General features: G+C 44.1%; 2 protein-coding genes across 3 annotated transcripts; both read right to left on the bottom strand.

Moving 5' to 3' along the window:
- Positions 1-2,263: 2,263 nt before the first annotated feature.
- LOC119221465 (protein yippee-like 2) lies at positions 2,264-10,785 on the bottom strand. 2 transcript variants are annotated; one of them, XM_037477627.2, is made up of 6 exons: positions 10,589-10,785; positions 6,145-6,233; positions 5,556-5,787; positions 5,099-5,142; positions 4,651-4,759; positions 2,264-2,398 (listed from the first exon to the last, which is right to left on the bottom strand). In XM_037477627.2, exons 2-6 carry the CDS (start codon positions 6,177-6,179, stop codon positions 2,309-2,311), a joined length of 510 nt encoding a protein of 169 aa, XP_037333524.1. In that variant the 5' UTR covers positions 6,180-6,233; positions 10,589-10,785; the 3' UTR covers positions 2,264-2,308. The 2 variants fall into 2 exon arrangements, with proteins under 2 accessions (XP_037333524.1, XP_037333523.1); XM_037477626.2 differs by having other exon boundaries at positions 5,099-5,175.
- Positions 10,786-12,820: 2,035 nt separating this feature from the next.
- On the bottom strand, positions 12,821-18,063 carry gdpd1 (glycerophosphodiester phosphodiesterase domain containing 1). Its single transcript, XM_037473095.2, has 11 exons — positions 17,882-18,063; positions 17,017-17,155; positions 16,556-16,598; positions 16,106-16,241; positions 15,398-15,443; positions 15,131-15,252; positions 14,919-15,008; positions 14,549-14,682; positions 13,956-14,015; positions 13,672-13,723; positions 12,821-13,223 (listed from the first exon to the last, which is right to left on the bottom strand). The coding sequence occupies exons 2-11, from the start codon at positions 17,150-17,152 to the stop codon at positions 13,089-13,091; spliced, it is 954 nt and encodes a 317-aa protein (XP_037328992.2). The 5' UTR covers positions 17,153-17,155; positions 17,882-18,063; the 3' UTR covers positions 12,821-13,088.
- Between the last annotated feature and the right edge of the window lie 88 nt (positions 18,064-18,151).

The following is an 18,151-nucleotide window of genomic DNA, read 5'->3' on the forward strand; positions in this document are numbered from 1 at the left end:
AAATAAAGCATGACATGACCTAAATCATATTCATTCATGGATCATAGATAAAACACAATACAGTAACACTATTTACAGTCTGTAGCACGGGGGTTGACTCCTCGATTCGAATACAGTATTTAGAATAGAATATATTCATATATTAAGATCCTTTGTTTACAAAATCATAATACATTATCTATATGGTAGAGAAAGGCTACCAACAACCTTGGCTTTCAGCTGTGCGCCGCCCCTTGTTTTCGCAACACTTGTAAAATGAGGTGTTTTGTTCGGTCAAATCATGAGCGGTTGATGGGCGGCTCTTTGGTTGTGAGGGGTTCAGTGTGACCGCGGGGAGTCGTCTGTTTGGGTTTGGTCGGAACAAGGGAGTCTTGCACAGCACTCGACCTACGCACGGCAGCTTCTAGAGCGATATTTGCAACAACAACAACGACGACGACGACGTGTAACTAATTTCACTCAACTCTGGACCGCAATCCGATGAAGAAAGATCTCACGGCTCGAGTGACTGAATCGGCCATCATTTGTTGTTTTTACAGCACGAGGTTTCATTGCAACCCTGGTACTCACAAAATGTTCTTTTCACAAAAAAAAAACGTGACGAGGTCCAAGCGCGGAACTGGTCAGAACGCATCCAGCACATCAAGAAGGGACCGGTAGCATAAAGGTACCTGAAGCGTTGCTTCCCGTTAATGTTACCCAGGCTCATAACTCATAGGATATTTAAAAGAAAATATAATAAAACCTAAGAAGATAACGTGTCAATGCGAAGAGGAACACAATAAGCGGGTGGCTCTATCTAGTGAATCGCTTCACAATGTTGCCAAGTAGGTTTGTTATGGGTTTTTTTTTTGTGAGGGCCGGTTAGTGAAGATCAGGTTAGTGAAGATCAGTTTAACAGCAGTTAAACAGCAGCCATCCCAGACTGAAAGAGAGTGGGACCTTAACATAACATCCGTAAAGGTAACTTTTCTTTACTATTTGCATGTTTTCTGAGACCAGTCATGCTTCAACCACTTTGTCTGTCAGTTCCTACAAATCACACTGTCATTTGACCTCCATCGACCTCCAACGACCTGCAGCAGCCGCGGGAAACATGCTCACGGTGATCTCAGAGCTTTGAGAAACCCAGTCAAAGTTGTTCACCTGAGTCCCGCTTATGTTGCGTAATTCTGCCCGGCAAAATAACAAAAGGTGGCCGCCCGCCGACACCAGACTGACTCGGGGGGGGAATCGACAGATCGCTTTACGCAACTTGTCGTATCTTACGATGAATCAAACCAACGCCTGCCTTTGCGGCCCGCGGCGGCAAATTCCTGTGATGATTCAGGGCAAGCTGGTCTGTCTGCATCTCCTTCACCCTCTGCCCGTTCCCGAGCTGCATCACTGGCAAGAAATGCACTGAATCCAAGCCAGAAACCATCAAACGCTCTGCATAACTGGATCGGGATCCTCCCCTGCCCACCGCGTTTGGGGGAGCGGCCCGGTGGGCGTCAATCCCTTTGGGCCCCCCCCCCCCCCCCCCACCCGACATCCAGACAGCCATTGGGTCGCGCCTCCGTGCCTCAGCGCCAGGCTTCATCACTGGCTCAGCTGGCACGGCGGCGATCAGCTGGATTTTCTATAATCATCTTAGGTCATCTGATTCGAGCTGATGACAGAGTGAAGGCCCGTCGGCTCTCCAACCGAAGCCAATGGACGTTGTCATCGACCGCCTTCCTTCGGGGGGGGGGGGGGTGGTAAATTTCCACTCAGTGACGGGTTCAAACATTTCCGTTTGGGGCGAGGTGGAACATTTCACTTGACACAATGAAGATGTCTCGTGAGCCGTGAGTGTTGTGGCCCTTTTTGAAGATCTACCGAATAGCGTTCAGGTAGAAAAATAAATGAAACGTGTGACAATGAGACATCTCGCCGGTCAGTCGCCTTCTCCTGCCAGCTGCGTGCGAGTCCGCCTGTCTGCCTCTCTGTCAAGCTGGGATGTCTGGAACGTCAGCGTGTGTGTGTGTGTGTGTGTGTGTGTGTTTGGGGGTTTGGGCGTGCGTGCATACATCAAGAGTCATGGAAGGGAGGGACGGGCAGAGAGTTACAAAGGTGAATGGTATATCAGCCAAACCAAAGTCACACAATCACCCAACACCCCCCCCCCCCCACCCCCAACCCCTTAACCCCCCCGCCCCGCTCCCAGCCTCCCATTCCATTCATCCGTCCATTAGCCGGTCCATCGAGTCATCGAGCCCCCCACCCCACCCCCCCCCCCTCCCCCCTCCCTCTCCTCTGCTGCAGTAGTGTCCCGGTTGCTCGTCACTCAGTCCCAGCCGTTGTCCTTGATCATGTGGGCCAGCTCGATGATGAACTTGCCCTCTTTATACTTCTGACTGCTCTCAAAGGCGTGTTCCTGGAGGGTGTGGCAGAGGACAGGGGAGATTTAATCAGAATGACGGACGGACAGAGAATAACAACATGCTGATGGGTTGAGCAGGATGGCTAGAAACAAAACTTTTCTTTTTTTTTTAAACCGGTCCATCAACCGCCCCTTCAGCTCTATATATGAGAATCCTTGACTCGCTGCTGGCCTGCCGCTGCCTCTCTGGGAGCTGGTTATGTAACCTTCAGTCACTAAACACTGCAGAGGACCGGTATACCTTAAGCTGGTGGGAATCTGTCGCTCACCACCAAGTAACAGTAAAACCAGCAAGGGCCTCATGTTTGAGCCTCGCAACAGGCAGCACGGATGCACTGTAGCAGTAGTCTGCTCTGTGTCTGCAGGCTGTAACCTGCTTCTCTACTGTAGGCGTGGAATCCAAAATTCCTCAAACAACACGGAAAGCTTCACATCACATCAACACTGTAATCAAACAGTTGTAAGCAGACATACAGTGTGTTAAGAGCAAATGTCAATCATTTGAAAAGCATGATTGCAACACGATCTGGGCCTTTTGAGAAACTTTAAACCCTTTGAATATAGTGGAATTGTGCTAAGAGTAATTGTTTTTGGTGGATATTTGAGCTTTAAGTTTTCAAAATCGTGTGCAAATTGTTCAAGAAATGTTTAACACAGACATCAGGTTTAAACAATAGTGTCCTAGGAGACATTTATTTAAATGAACATCTTCAAGATTCCTGAGTTTCTCCCAAGGCAAATACAATGCAAAACTAATGTAATTCTCATCCCCCTCAACTGTGTGCTTGGTATTTGGTGCTAATAAGCAAATGTTAGCATGCTAAAGAGCTCATCTAAAATGGAAAACATTCTACCTGCTTTACATAAGAATGTTGTCATTGTCATGGAGGCCTTTTAGCATGCGCATGTTAGCATTTAGCATAAACCGAGGCTGTACTCTCAGCCCTTGACCCCGCTGAGGTGCGGCGGCCGCCGCTTGCTAATCTTACCTCAGCTTGTTCAACCTCACATATCCCCAAATTAGGATATTCATGGCTCGAGTAACGGACGACGGTGGCGGTAGGCACTGAATATAAACCGCGAGCTTTAAAAGACCTTGTTTGAACCGTTGAGAGGTTAAGAAATGCTCTTTTCTATTATTAACACATCCTTTAGAAAACACTCCATAATGGGGATCATTTTTGCCACAGCTCGTGCCTTTGAAAACAGGAATAAAAATGGCACAAAATGACAACTTCTGCCTTCTGTCCAAGTCCATCAACTGTTTTTGTTCCAAAGCCACCCACTCGTTTTAGACCTCTCTCCAGAAGCTGGAGCCACAGAGTTGGCTGACACAAATGTCCTTTCGCTGCGGAGCGTCTGTGCCGTCTGTGCCTTTGCTTTGACGTTATCATATTTCTTCATTTAGAAGTGCAGTAGGTCAAGCCTCTCAATAGAACTCTGTCGACTGTGGAAAATCAATACCGCTGCCACTGATATTATTGGAAACCCTCCATTAAGTCCTATCAAGTGTCTGTGTGCTTGTGCGTGCACGTGACCGCTGTTTTTTTTTTTCTGCCTCGTGGGTTCCAGGACAGGAATAGAAACTACCCAGAAAAGTTTCTACTTTTAAAACTGGTTGGCCAGGTGTTTATAGCAAGCGTCATAAGGAAGACGGCTATTTTTAGGCCGCAGGATGTTTGAGGTCGGGCTTTCGAGTGCTGGTTGTTGATGTTGGAGGCTTTTGGGAAGTCACACAACAAGGACGCCGTTTGTGTGCGCGTGAAAATCACTCCTCCAGGAAACAGCCACGGCCCCTTTGGCGCAAACTCTCACCTCCACGCAGACAGGGTTCACCAGGGGACAGCTGCTGCTGCTGCACCGAGGCCGCTGACATGTGTGAATGCCGTTCAGTTCACACCGGCATGACACATAAAAATACCACCTGCACTAAACGCAGCCTGCACGTGCGCAATGAAGCCGAAGCTGCATGGGACGTCAACAACGAACCCGTTCAAACCAACGAACCCGTTTCCCTTCCTCAAAACATTCACAACTAATCAAGTCACACAAGATGAATCTCCAGTCTCATAATTAATTCATCCCGCAGAGCCGCAACATTGCGTTGACCCCCCAAAAAAAGAAGAGGAGGTCCAAATACAAATAGGGTGCAAATAAAATTAGCGCGGGCTATAATAACAACCTCCCAATGTATCGCCCTCTAACCTTGGAACGCTTGTGCATCCAAATGAGCAGAGGTCACTTACGTATTTCCAGCCCAGGGTGGTCTTGCAGTTCTCGCAGTAGATATCCGCTACGGCGTGCAGGCCCGTGAGCAGAACCCTCTCCTCTGCAGGGCCGCAGCCGACGTTCACCCTGCGAGAGAGAGGAGACAAAGGGAGCAAGGTTGAAAAAAAAAAAGAAAAATGCTATTCAAGTGACCCAAGTTGCTCAGATGCATATACTGCACGATGCAGTCAGAGTGAGTCACGGCTTTCACGCCCACTCACGCGACGCACCACTGACGCTCGGGCCAGGGAGCAGGCGTTCAAACTGCCCACTTTTCACACCGAACCCGGGCCGATAATAACCCCGTCTGCACCGAGGCGAGCAAACGGCGAGCCCTTGTCTCCTGTCTGAGTCGAGCACGCGGTGCTGTGGAAAGAATAATGGGAACCGGGGCGGGTTGAAAAGCAACACGAGGGGGATACTTACACTGAATTGAACAGGTAGGCTCTGCCTTGGCTCCCCTGAAACGACTGCAGGGACAAGATGAGGCAAAGATGAAAAAGCTGAAACAAGAATGAGCCCTTTCATACAGTGCAGTAACTATGACGCATATCACATTACCATCATGATTGAGACAAATAGAAGGCGTTTTAGTTTGTATAAAATACAAATATGTTGAAGTGAGGCAGGCCTTTACTTTAATAGAAGCTCTCGTGAAATGAGATAATGCATAAGTGGCTTTACCAGATGTGACCAGTTTACTGACCAGTTTACAACACAATCCATCCGCGGGCAATAGCCTGTCATAACTCAACGCTCGCCGTTTAATGGCTGTTAGTCCATGTCCCGAGTCATTGCCCATGCTGTGACATTAAAGAGGCACAAAAAATATGTCTGTTTCTTGATTCTTGCCCCAGTCACTGGGGCAGCCTGGGCCGGTTACCTTGGAGATGAGCTCGTCGTGGTTGGCCAGGTGAGCTCGGCAGTGGATGCAGCTGTAGGTCCGGTGGCAGCTCGGCAGGTACGCCTGGAAGGTCTTGGAGCGCGTCATTCTGACCATGGGCGGAGTTGGCGGGCGGTGCAAGAAGGGACTGCCAGCCCAGGTCGGCTCACAAGGGAAGCACCGCAACACACAGGTGAGGGCCGTGGTGGGCGCCGGGTTGGGAGGCGAACACCTGCGCACACGGAGGGTAAAAGGAGCGGCCAGCGGTTACACGGCCGTGCAACAGCTGCTTCCCTGAGCTGATGTTGTAAACTGAGCCACAGGTGGCATTGCGGTCTGCTCTGTGTGTGTGTGTGTGTGTGTGTGTGTGTGTGTGTGTGTGTGTGTGTGTGTGTGTGTGTGTTTGGGGAGAATTCTCCAACCTGCTCGCGTCTTTGAAACAGTTAAAACGTCAAAGAGCTCTCATGTGATGTGATGCATAATTAACCTAAGGCCTGTTCTTTCAGGCTGAGACACAACATTTCAACACATTTCATTTGTAAGCTTAAAACACTGAAGAAATTCTACTTTCATGAGGTGAGATACAAACATGGTACAGGTACAGGCATCCACCACACAGGACATCGCTTCTTCTACAGGCCAAAAATGAGTCCTAGTTGGTCGAGAGGACAGTTTGGGCTATCGAAGCAGGGACAGACAAAAAAAAAAAATCAACAGGTAACTGTTAAGATAAATGCTTAGTTATAGTCACTTTTAGCCATGCGAGCGACATGGCTCGAGTGATGACAATGTCAGTCTGCCCTCCGACGAAATGCCTCAACAGCTAATTGATGAATTGCGACAAAGCCTTGTGTAAACTTTTATTGTGCCCAGAGGATGAATCCTAGCTTGGCAACCCACTAACTTTTCCTCTGCCATCATCAAGACAAAAGTAAAATTTGACAATGTAGGTATTTGCAGGTATTTTGTATCCAATCAAATACCTGAAAAAACGAATGACATTCCCATCCTCAGCATTACTGCGTTTAGTAGTGATACGCACAACCAACATGGCAAACATTATTCCTACATTATACACATTGGCATGTCGGTTTAGCATTTAGCTCGATGCATGTAAGAGGTGCACCCGGGGCTGGATTTTAGTCCTCAAACATGACGATTTGTTGCTTTCCTGTATCATATACTTTTTTTATTGCAAAACCTTTAGCTTTTGGACTAATACCTCTTATCAGACACATACATTTTTGGACGACTACTTGCATTAATTAATTGACGTGGCAGAACATGGACAATGGGGGCAGCCCTTAGTCGGAACCTATAGCTTGATTTCAAACTATTGTGCACTTACTCGCAGTGCACCCAGGCAGCAACGCTACAGCCCACACGGGGCCGCAGAGATAATCTGCTTAGCGTAGCACAACGGGCGAGGATCGTGCTCTGCTCGCTCCATGATATCCAAATAGACCGAGCCCTTAAAATACTTCTGCTGGTGGGCACTGGTGACGGAGACGGTTAGTGAGCGGGCCTGGGAGCTCGTCCCGGAGCGCCGGGGGCCAGGAGGGCAGAGGTATATTTGGTGCTAACTGTACAGGAGATGCTCTTTACCTTGTGCAGCAGATTCCATCTTTGTTGGTTGTATTGCTTAATGCAACTTTATCGATTGATTTCCTCCCTGTAGCTGGAGTGCTAAACACGCGACCTATTGACCTTAAAAATGTAATGTAGCTTTACTCCCCAGTGCTGTCACCCAATGAATATATGCACCTTCCACTACCTATTTACACCAACTATTCTTTCTCATTAAAATGACTGTAACACAATAAAATTTAAAGACATGAACTTTATGAACAAATTAAAGCCAGCACTTTGAACGTGTTTCATACCGTTCACAATATGCTGTCTCATTCAGTCCATCGTGTCTGTCTTAACTGAGACATCTGGAAAAACTAACACGATCCTGAATGGGAGCAGAAGGCCTCTGTGACTACAGAACAATCAAGAGAAGAGAGAGAGAGAGAGAAGCCTCTTTACTTTATTGCCCTGCAATATGACTGTTTTTAGAGTCGGGGGCAGATGAAGGCTGCAGTGCTGATGGGAAGGACCGGCGGATAGAAATAAATAAATAAGCCACTGAGATGTGCCCTTGTTTTCTCTCCTCTGACGCGGTGCCAACGGCGTGGGATTAGGGCACAAAGACACGCTCAGTACAGTGGTCGGAGTGACCCCTTAAACACACACGTGCACACACACACACACGCACACACACAAAAAGGACTTTTTACCAAAGCATGTTTTATGCTCTTGGTTTAACATCAGGACCGGAAACTTTTGCCACTTGATTTATAAGTAATTAGGACAGAAAATCCATAATTTCACAAAACCCAGCTTTTAAAATGTGATTATTACTGTTTTTATTATAAGTTTCCTATGATAGTAAACGGCTGGTAAGATTGAACCAGCAATTTGAAATTCAGCAAATCAAGACAATCACGTACATTTGCACAAACCCTGGCTGGTTTAAAGCCTGGTACTTCAGTATTGTAGGTAATCCAGTAATGTAAGCTTCTCACTTAAGCTTCAAATGTAGTTTGATTCATTTGAAGTTTCTTCTTTTAAGCCTCTACTCCTGCATTTGCAAGTCACATAGGATGAATATACTGTCTAAATTTCCTAAATATAAATGTGGGAGTGAACTTTCCCGTTACAGCTGAGAGGCCAGATGTTTACTCAAGAAATCTCTCAATGAAAAGCTCTGTTGGAATAAAGTACTGCGCGTAGTACACATCTTCTTGTAGGTCATGTTTTTTTTTCTCTGTTTATTATCTGCAGAACCACAGCCATGACAAAGTCTTAGTTAATAAAACGTATAAATCTTTTTCAGTCCTGGTACCTGAGCTTTTGGCTGACATTTTCAAGTGAATGACCTGCAATACAGTCGAGTACAGGAAAGGACGTGGAAAGGCCTTTATCGCATTAAATTGGCTGCACCGTGATGCTGTTTGACATTTAAAAACATTCCGTATTTAACACTCATCTTGGTGGGTGGAAATGCTTGAAACCGGTGTTGCCGCGCAGCATTGTTTGCGGGGAACATGGAAGCTGGCGCGCTGTAATACGCTGAGTCCATCAGGGCTGCTTAGCACAAAAAAACAAAACTCTTTGAGGGAAAAACAAACGGCGTGAACGATCAGAGGAGCTGAGCACAGCGATTCAGCCCGAGTTCACTGAAACTGTACGACCTCTGTTCACTGAAACTGTACGACCTCTGTTTGTTTCATGCCGGCCCATCTTTTATCAGTTTATTTTTTCGGTGTGGTCTCTATGCCTCTCGGCATGCTCGCATATTTATTTATTTTTTCTGCAGTCACTCTGCCCATTCATCAGTTTCTGCCGCGGGTCGTTTGAGGTCACCGCGCTGTCCATTCTGGTCATTTCTGGGTGTCATCACAAAAGGCTACGTGCCACGAGTCTCAACAGCCAAAAGGGCCCTTGTATCCCAACACAAAAACCTTTGTTATGTAACGCACTGATGCTGCCGCTGCTGATACGGCTTCTGACAATGATCGAGAGCAGGAGAAAGAGAGGAATACGGTGAACACAAACAATCTGAGAGAGAGGGAAGAAGCTTTTTGTGTCCCTTGAGGAATGGATGAGCTGTGTGTCCCCTAAGCTGCCCACAAGCTTCATGTGCTTTCTTCCTGCTCTCCATTCGGCCTGAGAGCAGCATGACATCACTGACCAGAGGAGGAAACAAACTCCTCTCTGCTCCCCCGACCATATCCAATATCACTGATGAAGCAAGGCTCCAGCATCCCAGGTGTATGTGTCTGGTTACTGTTGCTATGGCTTTTCTTTCCTCACATCTCGTTTTTTTTTCTGTTTGACTCTATTTCGGGGCTGGCTCACAGGTACTTTAGAAACATGTACTTGTTTATTTCCCTGCAGAGTTTGTCCAAGAGAAACTCCTTGAAATACTTATTTTCTGGTTTCTTTGTGCAGATCATACGCGTTGAATTTCTGTCTTTGGCTATCAGATAATAAACTGTGCAGTTTGATTAAAGGTGCCAAAGAAACAGAGTGAACGATGGCACAAAGTGAGTGAGACCTGTCCAACTGTAGGCCCAACATAGTGTACATAAATCATGTAACAATAGATCATTGCAAAGGTTTCAACGTAATGACAGTGTCTCTTCTTAAACCGTCTCGCATCTCAGATCTCACATTTTTTTTGTACATGTTTTATGGATGGGATGCAGCATGTCCACCTGCTGGCCCATCTGTCATTGACTTGTGTGAGATGGTTGATGTCACGTGGGCTAACACATCAATAAATACACAAAACACGAAGGCTTAAGGTTTACTGTATGTGTGTGTAATTATTGAATCAGGTCACAGGCGGTGGCGCACTTTATCCGGTGCAGAACTTCAGCCAACGCACGTAGCACAGATGGTGGGGATGCCTCAGCTCAGCAATGCTGAAAGCACACGCACGCACGCGCACACGCGCAAACACACACTTCCCACTCTGAAAAGCTCAAACATCTGCACTGACTTTTGCAGATCAACGAGAACCAGGTGATTCTTCTTGAGGAGATTATAACCGCAACGTGCGCGTTAGAAGACAACCCGCATTGGTGACCGCTGACGTGCACCGACGCGAGCAAGCGCGCACCCGGGGGATGATGGCGCATACGTTCAGGACTGCCACCACGGACAACATGTGAACCCAATAACAACCACTAGATACTGTAAAGCTTTAGTGCAGAGTAGACCACAGCATCCAAGTCACGAAGAAGCGATCAGAGCAGTTCATACACGGCACATGAGAAAGTCCAGGCGCGATGAATGCACGTTACGATCATGTAACATGTGTTGTTGGCTATTTCAGTGATTTTATTGTGATATTACAGCACGCGGGGTTGCATGTTAAAAGTTGTCTCGGTTAAAAAAGTAAGCTCTTGGGTTGGCTGTGTGCGTAACAACAAATGCACCATACTGGGGGGGAAAAAAGAACGCAGAGGAAATTATTTTACCTTTGGAGGGAAGAAAATCGGTTCTCCACGTCGCTTTTAAAAAATCGCACCTCCTCGTCTCCCTCGTGGCAGAGCCAAACTTAGAACCCCTTTCGCATTTCTTTTCCCGAGCAAATGTTCTCCTCTCTCCGGCCCTGGCAAGTCCTGCAGAGACGCAATGTTTTGACGCGCAATGATGCCCAGCGGAGTTTAGAGGAGGCAGCTAGAAGAGAGTGAGGAGACAGCCAGCCGGAGCGAGAGGGTTCCCCCCAACTCACTTCCGCGTTCGTAGAACAGCCGTCACACGGGTACGATGGCTCGTTTCTATCCCTTGTCGGATATTTTAAGTTGATTTAGAACATCTGTTCCTTATACAGTTGTAATAAACAACTAATATTTTATTTAATGAGTATTGTACCAGTTGTCTATATTTCATTATTGTGGCTTAAATGTATTTATTCGAATACATGCTATACAATTACACACCTACATATATTTGCATTCGGTTATTTTTTATGATCTCGGACTAATTTTAGGCTGTTGATTCGTGCTCGGTTTAGACAGACGCATCTTACAAGTTCTGACGTTAACCCGGGAGTTAACGCCAAATTAAATTAACGTTTAACACAACGGGTAGTCTTGGGTTACCATGACAACCATGACAAGTTCAAACTCATTTAAGTTGCTGACCATCAAATCGGAGCTTCTTAGTGAATGCAAACAGCTTGGAGCACTTCAATTGGTAACTTGGGTTGTAAAAAGAAAAATAAACACAGTTTAAAAGCGGTCATCTTGGAGGACGGGAGCTGTCTTGACTCTTGAGTTTCTAATCTTTGACAACAATCTCACTGGCTGTTGATTTGATGAACAATTGACAGCCGCATCAGCCAATCAGCAAACTGATCGGGCATAGCAACAATGAGCTTATTGGTCGAAGGCGTCGAGGAGGGAGGTATGGACCAATAATATCACTATTATTGTTATTTATTACTAAATTCTCTAGGTATGTACATGTGAGTGTCGTATTATGAATACATAATGGGTAATAGCGGAAATCCTTAAACGGTTGTTTAGTGGAAGAAATGTCTGCATGGATGGGTTTTATGTAACAATTTCACAAGCAACAACTTTTCAGCTAGAGAGAACTTCCTATATACTTGCAGTTCACAGCGCTACCTGCTGTTAGTCTTTGGCAAAATACATTACCCAAGTGCTCAAACTATCATTATACAGCTGCTAATATTCTAAACATACTCATCAATGTTATAGTGGTGCTTTTATGTTCATTGACATTGATAAAAATGGATTTAAACAGCATTTTTCCTGTTTGAGAAAAACTTTTATTTGGCAGCCAGGTCCCACAAACTGGTTATGTCAAAGATGAATAAATATATTAATTTAGTCTTGCAAAATAAAAAGCCCAGGGCATTAACATATTTACATAAAGTAGAATCTGTAATATGATTGGCAGATCACAATGATTTTGGACGTACAAGAGTTCTCAAAACAAAAAAAGACGAACCACTCATTTAGTGACAGTACTGATACAAAATGCCCAACAACAAACGCGAGGAAAAATAAAGAGCAATACTGTTTTACCTGTAAATACCGAACGATACAGTACATTCAACCAATTCTACATTCATCACTGGCCGCCACTGTACAACAGATCATCAGGTGTGATCGACCCAATAAGCTTCATGTCTTTATACTGTGATACCCGCAGCAGGGGCTTGCTAAAGTGCTTCCGTCCTTAATACGGTTCAATTTTAAGTCACCAAGATGAAGGAATTCATCAACATACATTATAGTTAAAAACTTTTCATTTAGATCTATGTGAAAGTTTTCAAAAATTATTTAAAATGATCGTATTTCCTTAGATATGAAGTTCCATTCTGTTTACAATTACAACACAGGAAACAGTACAACAAACAAAAGTTTCAATTTGTGCAAAATTTCTCTTAGATTCATTAATTGATATAATTAATAAGTTAGTTTTAGTCATCTCATTTGATTCAGAGGGAAATGAAGAAACTAACCTACTGCACATAAATATACGACAACAAGGAGTTTTTTTCTAGAAAAACAAAGACTCCAGAGTTCAACTGAATGTGCATTTGGTTTGTCAACGAGGTGCAGTGGAACTCTTACTGCTCCTTTGACTCCTCACTCGTGAAAGGTAAAACAATGTTTTAGGTTCTAGCATGTATTAAAAAAAAAGGTTGTATCTTCCATTCTGATTTAAAAAAAATAAAATAAAAATTAACATCAAACTGCATCAGCTGGTGTGTTTCACGTTGCTCTATACTTAAACAAAATGCAGTTTTAAAAATCCATAAAACTTTTTTAAAAAAAAAGAAAAAAAGGAACCTATAATGAAATTCAAGGGTGATATTTTCCATTTTGTAGCGTTGAATAGATATTCTCTAAGGTGCTGCTTTTAAAATTTGCCAGCGTTGATAAAGCGTCGGTGCGGTTTGGCAGCTCAGTCAGATCGCAGGCCGAGGTGGACTTCGGCAGGTCACTGGCTCTTAGAAACGTCATTCCTGTCCAAGAAGTTTTTAAGCCTGGTGGGGAAATCGGTCATGACTCCCGTGGCTCCCAAGTCGAACGCCCTCTGGAAGTCCTCCTCATCGTTCAGTACCCAGATGTACACCTGAAGCCGGGAGCAGGACGCAGTTAAAAACACTCACGTCGCAAAGCAATCGGGGGTCACGATGCGTCTGCACTCCGGGAGCAGCGTGAGCAGCCACTCCGGCCTACTTCTGGACTTGCAGCAACAACGGACGTTTCCCAGTAACTGCTCTTAACTCAAGCATAACAAAAGCGATCGGCATGCAGGGACTTTTATTTTTCCTATTACAGCCAAAAGAAAAGACAATACAGGGAAAGTGACTTAATATTGACACAATCCTGAATATGTCCCTAGTTGGTCTTAACTATGCACAGAAAAACAGCAGATACGCTAAATAAATCCTACTTTGACATGGGGCAAAAAGGTTGGAAGCTCAGAGTAAAACTGTATAATCAATCAATGTCATGCTTAAAGAGGTTTTCATCTGTCATGAGGAACACTGTAGAAGCTTGATAAAAAGCAGCTTTACCTGTATCCCCCGTGCAGTTAAATGATTGAATAGAGCTTTCCTCATCAGCAAACTGCAAGAGAAAGAAATGTATGCTCATCTGCAGAGATGCAGAGACACTGCATGTATGTATTTGTAATGAATTATTTCAACAAAGTTATAATTATCATTTATTCAGCACTTCTCAAAAACAAAACAAAGGCATACATGCAAGGAAAGAATGAAAAAACACAGGTATAAAGTCTGCAGGTGTGTCATTAAAAGGACAAAGGGGTTTACAATATTCAGACAAATTAGTGACTTACGTGTCAGCCAGCCAGGTGATGATTCGCTGACTCCTCGTTAACCTGTTGGGATCCTTCAGTCTACAAAATCACACGGAAAGAAAAGGTAAAGGAGTTATATCAAGCTGAGGTAACGGGCACAGTCAGACTAGGCTAAATACTCTCGGTGCTGATCGAAAATTGCTATAATGGCAGAAGGTGCGACGTGTATGGAAACTTTGTCATTTCTAAATACAGCTGTTAAAGACCCTAAAAAGCTTTGTTTGTTTCTGTACATGTTTCAGAGTTTGGGGCAGGATTATAGATCTTCTTAAAACTGTCATTTAGGGACTATTATGGAATTGGCTTCCCTTTTTGGAGTTTGATTTACACAAATAAAAAGTAACCCCCCCCCCCTCCCCCCAACACACCTCAACCTACAGCACTACTGCTTGTCAATGTGTTGTACACTGATATCGGACTTATAAACTAGGACTGTAGAGCAACTGTATCCATGTTGTGTAGCACAACAAGCAGTGTTACTGAAGGTTGTTGCATGCCGAGTGTTTTCTTTGTGTGCATCCTCTTTTTTTTTTTTTTAAATGTCCTTCTGAATTGTATGTGTATATACCTACTTGGTCATAATAGAGGGCATGGGAATCTCCAGAAACTGCTCCCTGAGGGGAACGAAAGGCAGAAGGCCTGTGTAGAAGAGGCCCAACAGCTGCAGTACTCTGGGAAGGCTGAACAACACGGGAATATGCGGGTTCTGCACAAAATAAGAAAAACAACAACAACAACCATGACTTAAGTTCAAATCCTTGAAATTCAGTCACTACAGATGATAAAAAGTGATAAATGTAATCAACAGTGAAACAACAACAGTCAACAATGGATTCAGCAAAGTGCACGTTTCCATGCTGATATAATGACCGGTACAAGTGTTTTTTTAAGGAGGACTGCCTAAGTGAGATGACTGGACAGAAGCATTTCATGTAAACGTACCTCTTTGTAACACTTCTTTACAATCTTGTTGCTGGCGTTGCCCCAGACGGTCAGGTGCTCTCTGTCGTACTTTACAACCAGCTCAGAGACCTGCGATGGTGGTTTAAGCGTCAGCTTTTTTTTTTTTTTTACAACTTTTGATATACAAGATGTAAACAATACTGATCTTTCTTTAAGGACAACGAAAAAAATAGAAACACACACACACACACCTTCTTGATGAGTGTGTCATTGTTGGCCTTGATGTCAATGTTGACGGGCGTATTGGGAAATGCATCAAAAACCTCCCTGAGGAGAGGGATGCGTTTGTCCTCCCCGCCTTCACAGAAGCACTCTGCACAGACAAGGACGAGCACATGGAGTGATCCCATCATTTCAAACAGCTTGTCAAATAAAACCATATTATCCTTTTAAAAGTCGACTAAAAATGTCTGTATGATCTGTAGCGGGTACACTAGCCAGTGACATGTGATGCTCACCTCTCTGAAAGGTTACACCCAGCTTGCGGAGGTATGGAGGGAGCTCCTGCAAAGGGCACACAGTGGTTAATCAGACCCAGCCTGTCTGCTCAGGTCTTGTCTAGGAGGTGGTGTGATGAGTGCGACTGAGGATGTTCACATTCATCGTGGGCTCAATATCAAAAGAGAGCGGAAGCCGAGGACAGGTCAAAGAGAGTTTAAAGTAAAGTTCTCGGTGCTGCTTTGTTCAACAAAACCAAAGAATCTTCAGTTGCCCAAATGTACCTTTTGATGTTGATTGTGAAAGAAAACTAAGATCTGACGTTATGTTCCCTGGCGCATTAAAAGGTGTAGGCCGTCACAGACGTGTCACTCAGAACACAGCAGAAAGCCCTTTGTGATCAGCATTAATCTGCTGACTCAATGAGCATTTCTGAGGAATCTGATTATTTTGAATCAGGCAAGAGCTCATCACGTGACACTGTGACACTGACTTTGTGGACTCTGACCGATCGAGGCACGTGATCCATTGATGCGGTTACGTCATTCACAGAAGTCTTGACACAGGGATATAAATATTTATGGCTACATAGCTTCATTTTTCAGAAACACAACCATCTACATATTATTTTTAAGGTTTCCTACAAAATCAAAAAGGGCCCTGTACATGGAAGACGGATAACCAGTTATTTCTTTGAGTTTAGGGGGTATTGCAGAGCAGTAACTCACAGCGTAGCACACGTTGGAGATGTGGTCGTTGATGCCGGAGGCCCTCTGCAAGCTGGCATCATGTGACACCACCACCTCTTCATCTTTCGTCAGGTGGCAGTCCAGCTCCAGCATGTCTGTGCCGAGCTCCACGGCGCTGCACAGGACGACATACAACACACGTATAGTCTTCATCTCCACATGCACATTTGCTAAAAATCAGTGTGCGATTCCCCTCCAAATACATGAATAAATCAATCAGAAACAATGGCAGCATCAGAGGCTTTGACACAAACAATTACTGAAGTCATTGCTGTTGGGTGCTCAAGACAAAACAGACCACGGTCACCAACAGAGCTCAGATGACACAAACTGACCACAGTCACACGCACAAGCACCAGTTATGTGTCACAGATGCACACAAAAACCAAAGAAAAAAACGTTGTCATTATGAATAAGATTTATTCTCACTGCTTGAAAGCTGCCATGGTGTTTTCCAGGTTTTCACCGGCTCCTGCAATTAAAAAAGCAAAACACTAAACAGTGTTTTCTGTATACGGGGACGTTGCTCTTGATAAACACATTACATTATAACCAAAACCATTCAACTACATCTATTAACAAAATTGATTCTCAAAAGTTCTCAAAATAACTTACGTTAGAAAAAGAAAATGTCTCATTACTAAACAAGAAAATACACATCGCCTATACTCTCAAGTTATAACTATGTCCAAACCTGTATTCAATAATCTATACATAAAGAAAATACAATAAAATGAGCCAACGTATGAGGGTCAAGGTGAAATTCCAAATCCATCTCATATATAAAATCAATATAATAGATAAAAGTTTGGTGAGGAACTTGAAATTAATTCTATTTGATGGAAATTTTGAGACAAAAAAACGAAACCCACAGTGTCCCACAGACTCACCTCCGCGATGGGAAATGTGCCTGCTGCGAAAAGTCTCTCGTTTCTTCCGGTGCAAAATATTTGGGCATTTGAGCAGCAGGGCGGAGGCGAACACGTAGCCCGCTACCGTTGACAGCATATACACAGCAGCACACATCTCCTGGAAACACAACCCACTCAAACTAAGTCACTAGTCCTCAATTCAATAGTCACTGAACAAGAAAGACCAGAAATGATCAAACAACAGGCCGAACACCAAGGCCATTACATATATGTACATCCACAATAATTAGTCCTTTACAAATGATGGAAAATGATTCAGCAACAACCTAAATGACAATATTAATAATAATCTCTTTATACATGAATGGTTTGTACCTCTCAAGTTTTAGATCTGAGGGAAACACCAGGTTATTTAATAATTAACTATAAGTCTTACACAACATAAGTACACAATCATAATCAGTCAGAATAAGTTAGATATAAAAGGTCAAATATCCTGCAATCAAATGGGAGACACAGCTACAAGGAGCTTATTTAAAAAAATGTTACAGATTTTATATTTTAAGCTTTTCTTTACATGTCATTTAGCTGACGCTTTTATCCAAAGCGACTGACAATGAGCGCATTTCTTGTCACTGAGTCAACTCAATCGGTTGTTGTGAGAGGGACGTCAGTTTGAGCCGCCCTTGTTAGTAAAATGGTTTACGTTCAAATAATATATTGACTAAGGTTACATTAAGGACATTCTCTCTCAGTACGCAGCTGGTAAGAAAGGTCAACTTCCAAGAAAATTATCCAGTTTACCGACGATAGCATTCCAGCTAGAGGTGGCTAATGTTAGTTAGCTCAGCTGGTATCGAACTTACCAAATAAATGACCTTACCTGTTTTTATCAAAATACTGTGGTTTTCTTTCCTTTTCTTTGTCTAACCTAAGTAAAACCAGTGTTAAAAGTTAAAAGGAATCTTGGCAGCAGGCTGAGCATAAAGTGATCAACCTCTCCACAGCTGTGTAGTGTCAAAACGTCCACAGGCTGCTGTCAGCTGTGTGCGCATGCGCGGGCCTTTGCGCCCTCAAGGGGACAAACAACGACACTTCCGCCCAAATATTTCAGAATAAAGGCAAAATTCGACAATAGCTTTTTAACCGAAAA

Source organism: Pungitius pungitius, chromosome 3 (assembly GCF_949316345.1).
Source record: "Pungitius pungitius chromosome 3, fPunPun2.1, whole genome shotgun sequence".
Classification (NCBI taxonomy): Eukaryota; Metazoa; Chordata; class Actinopteri; order Perciformes; family Gasterosteidae; genus Pungitius; species Pungitius pungitius.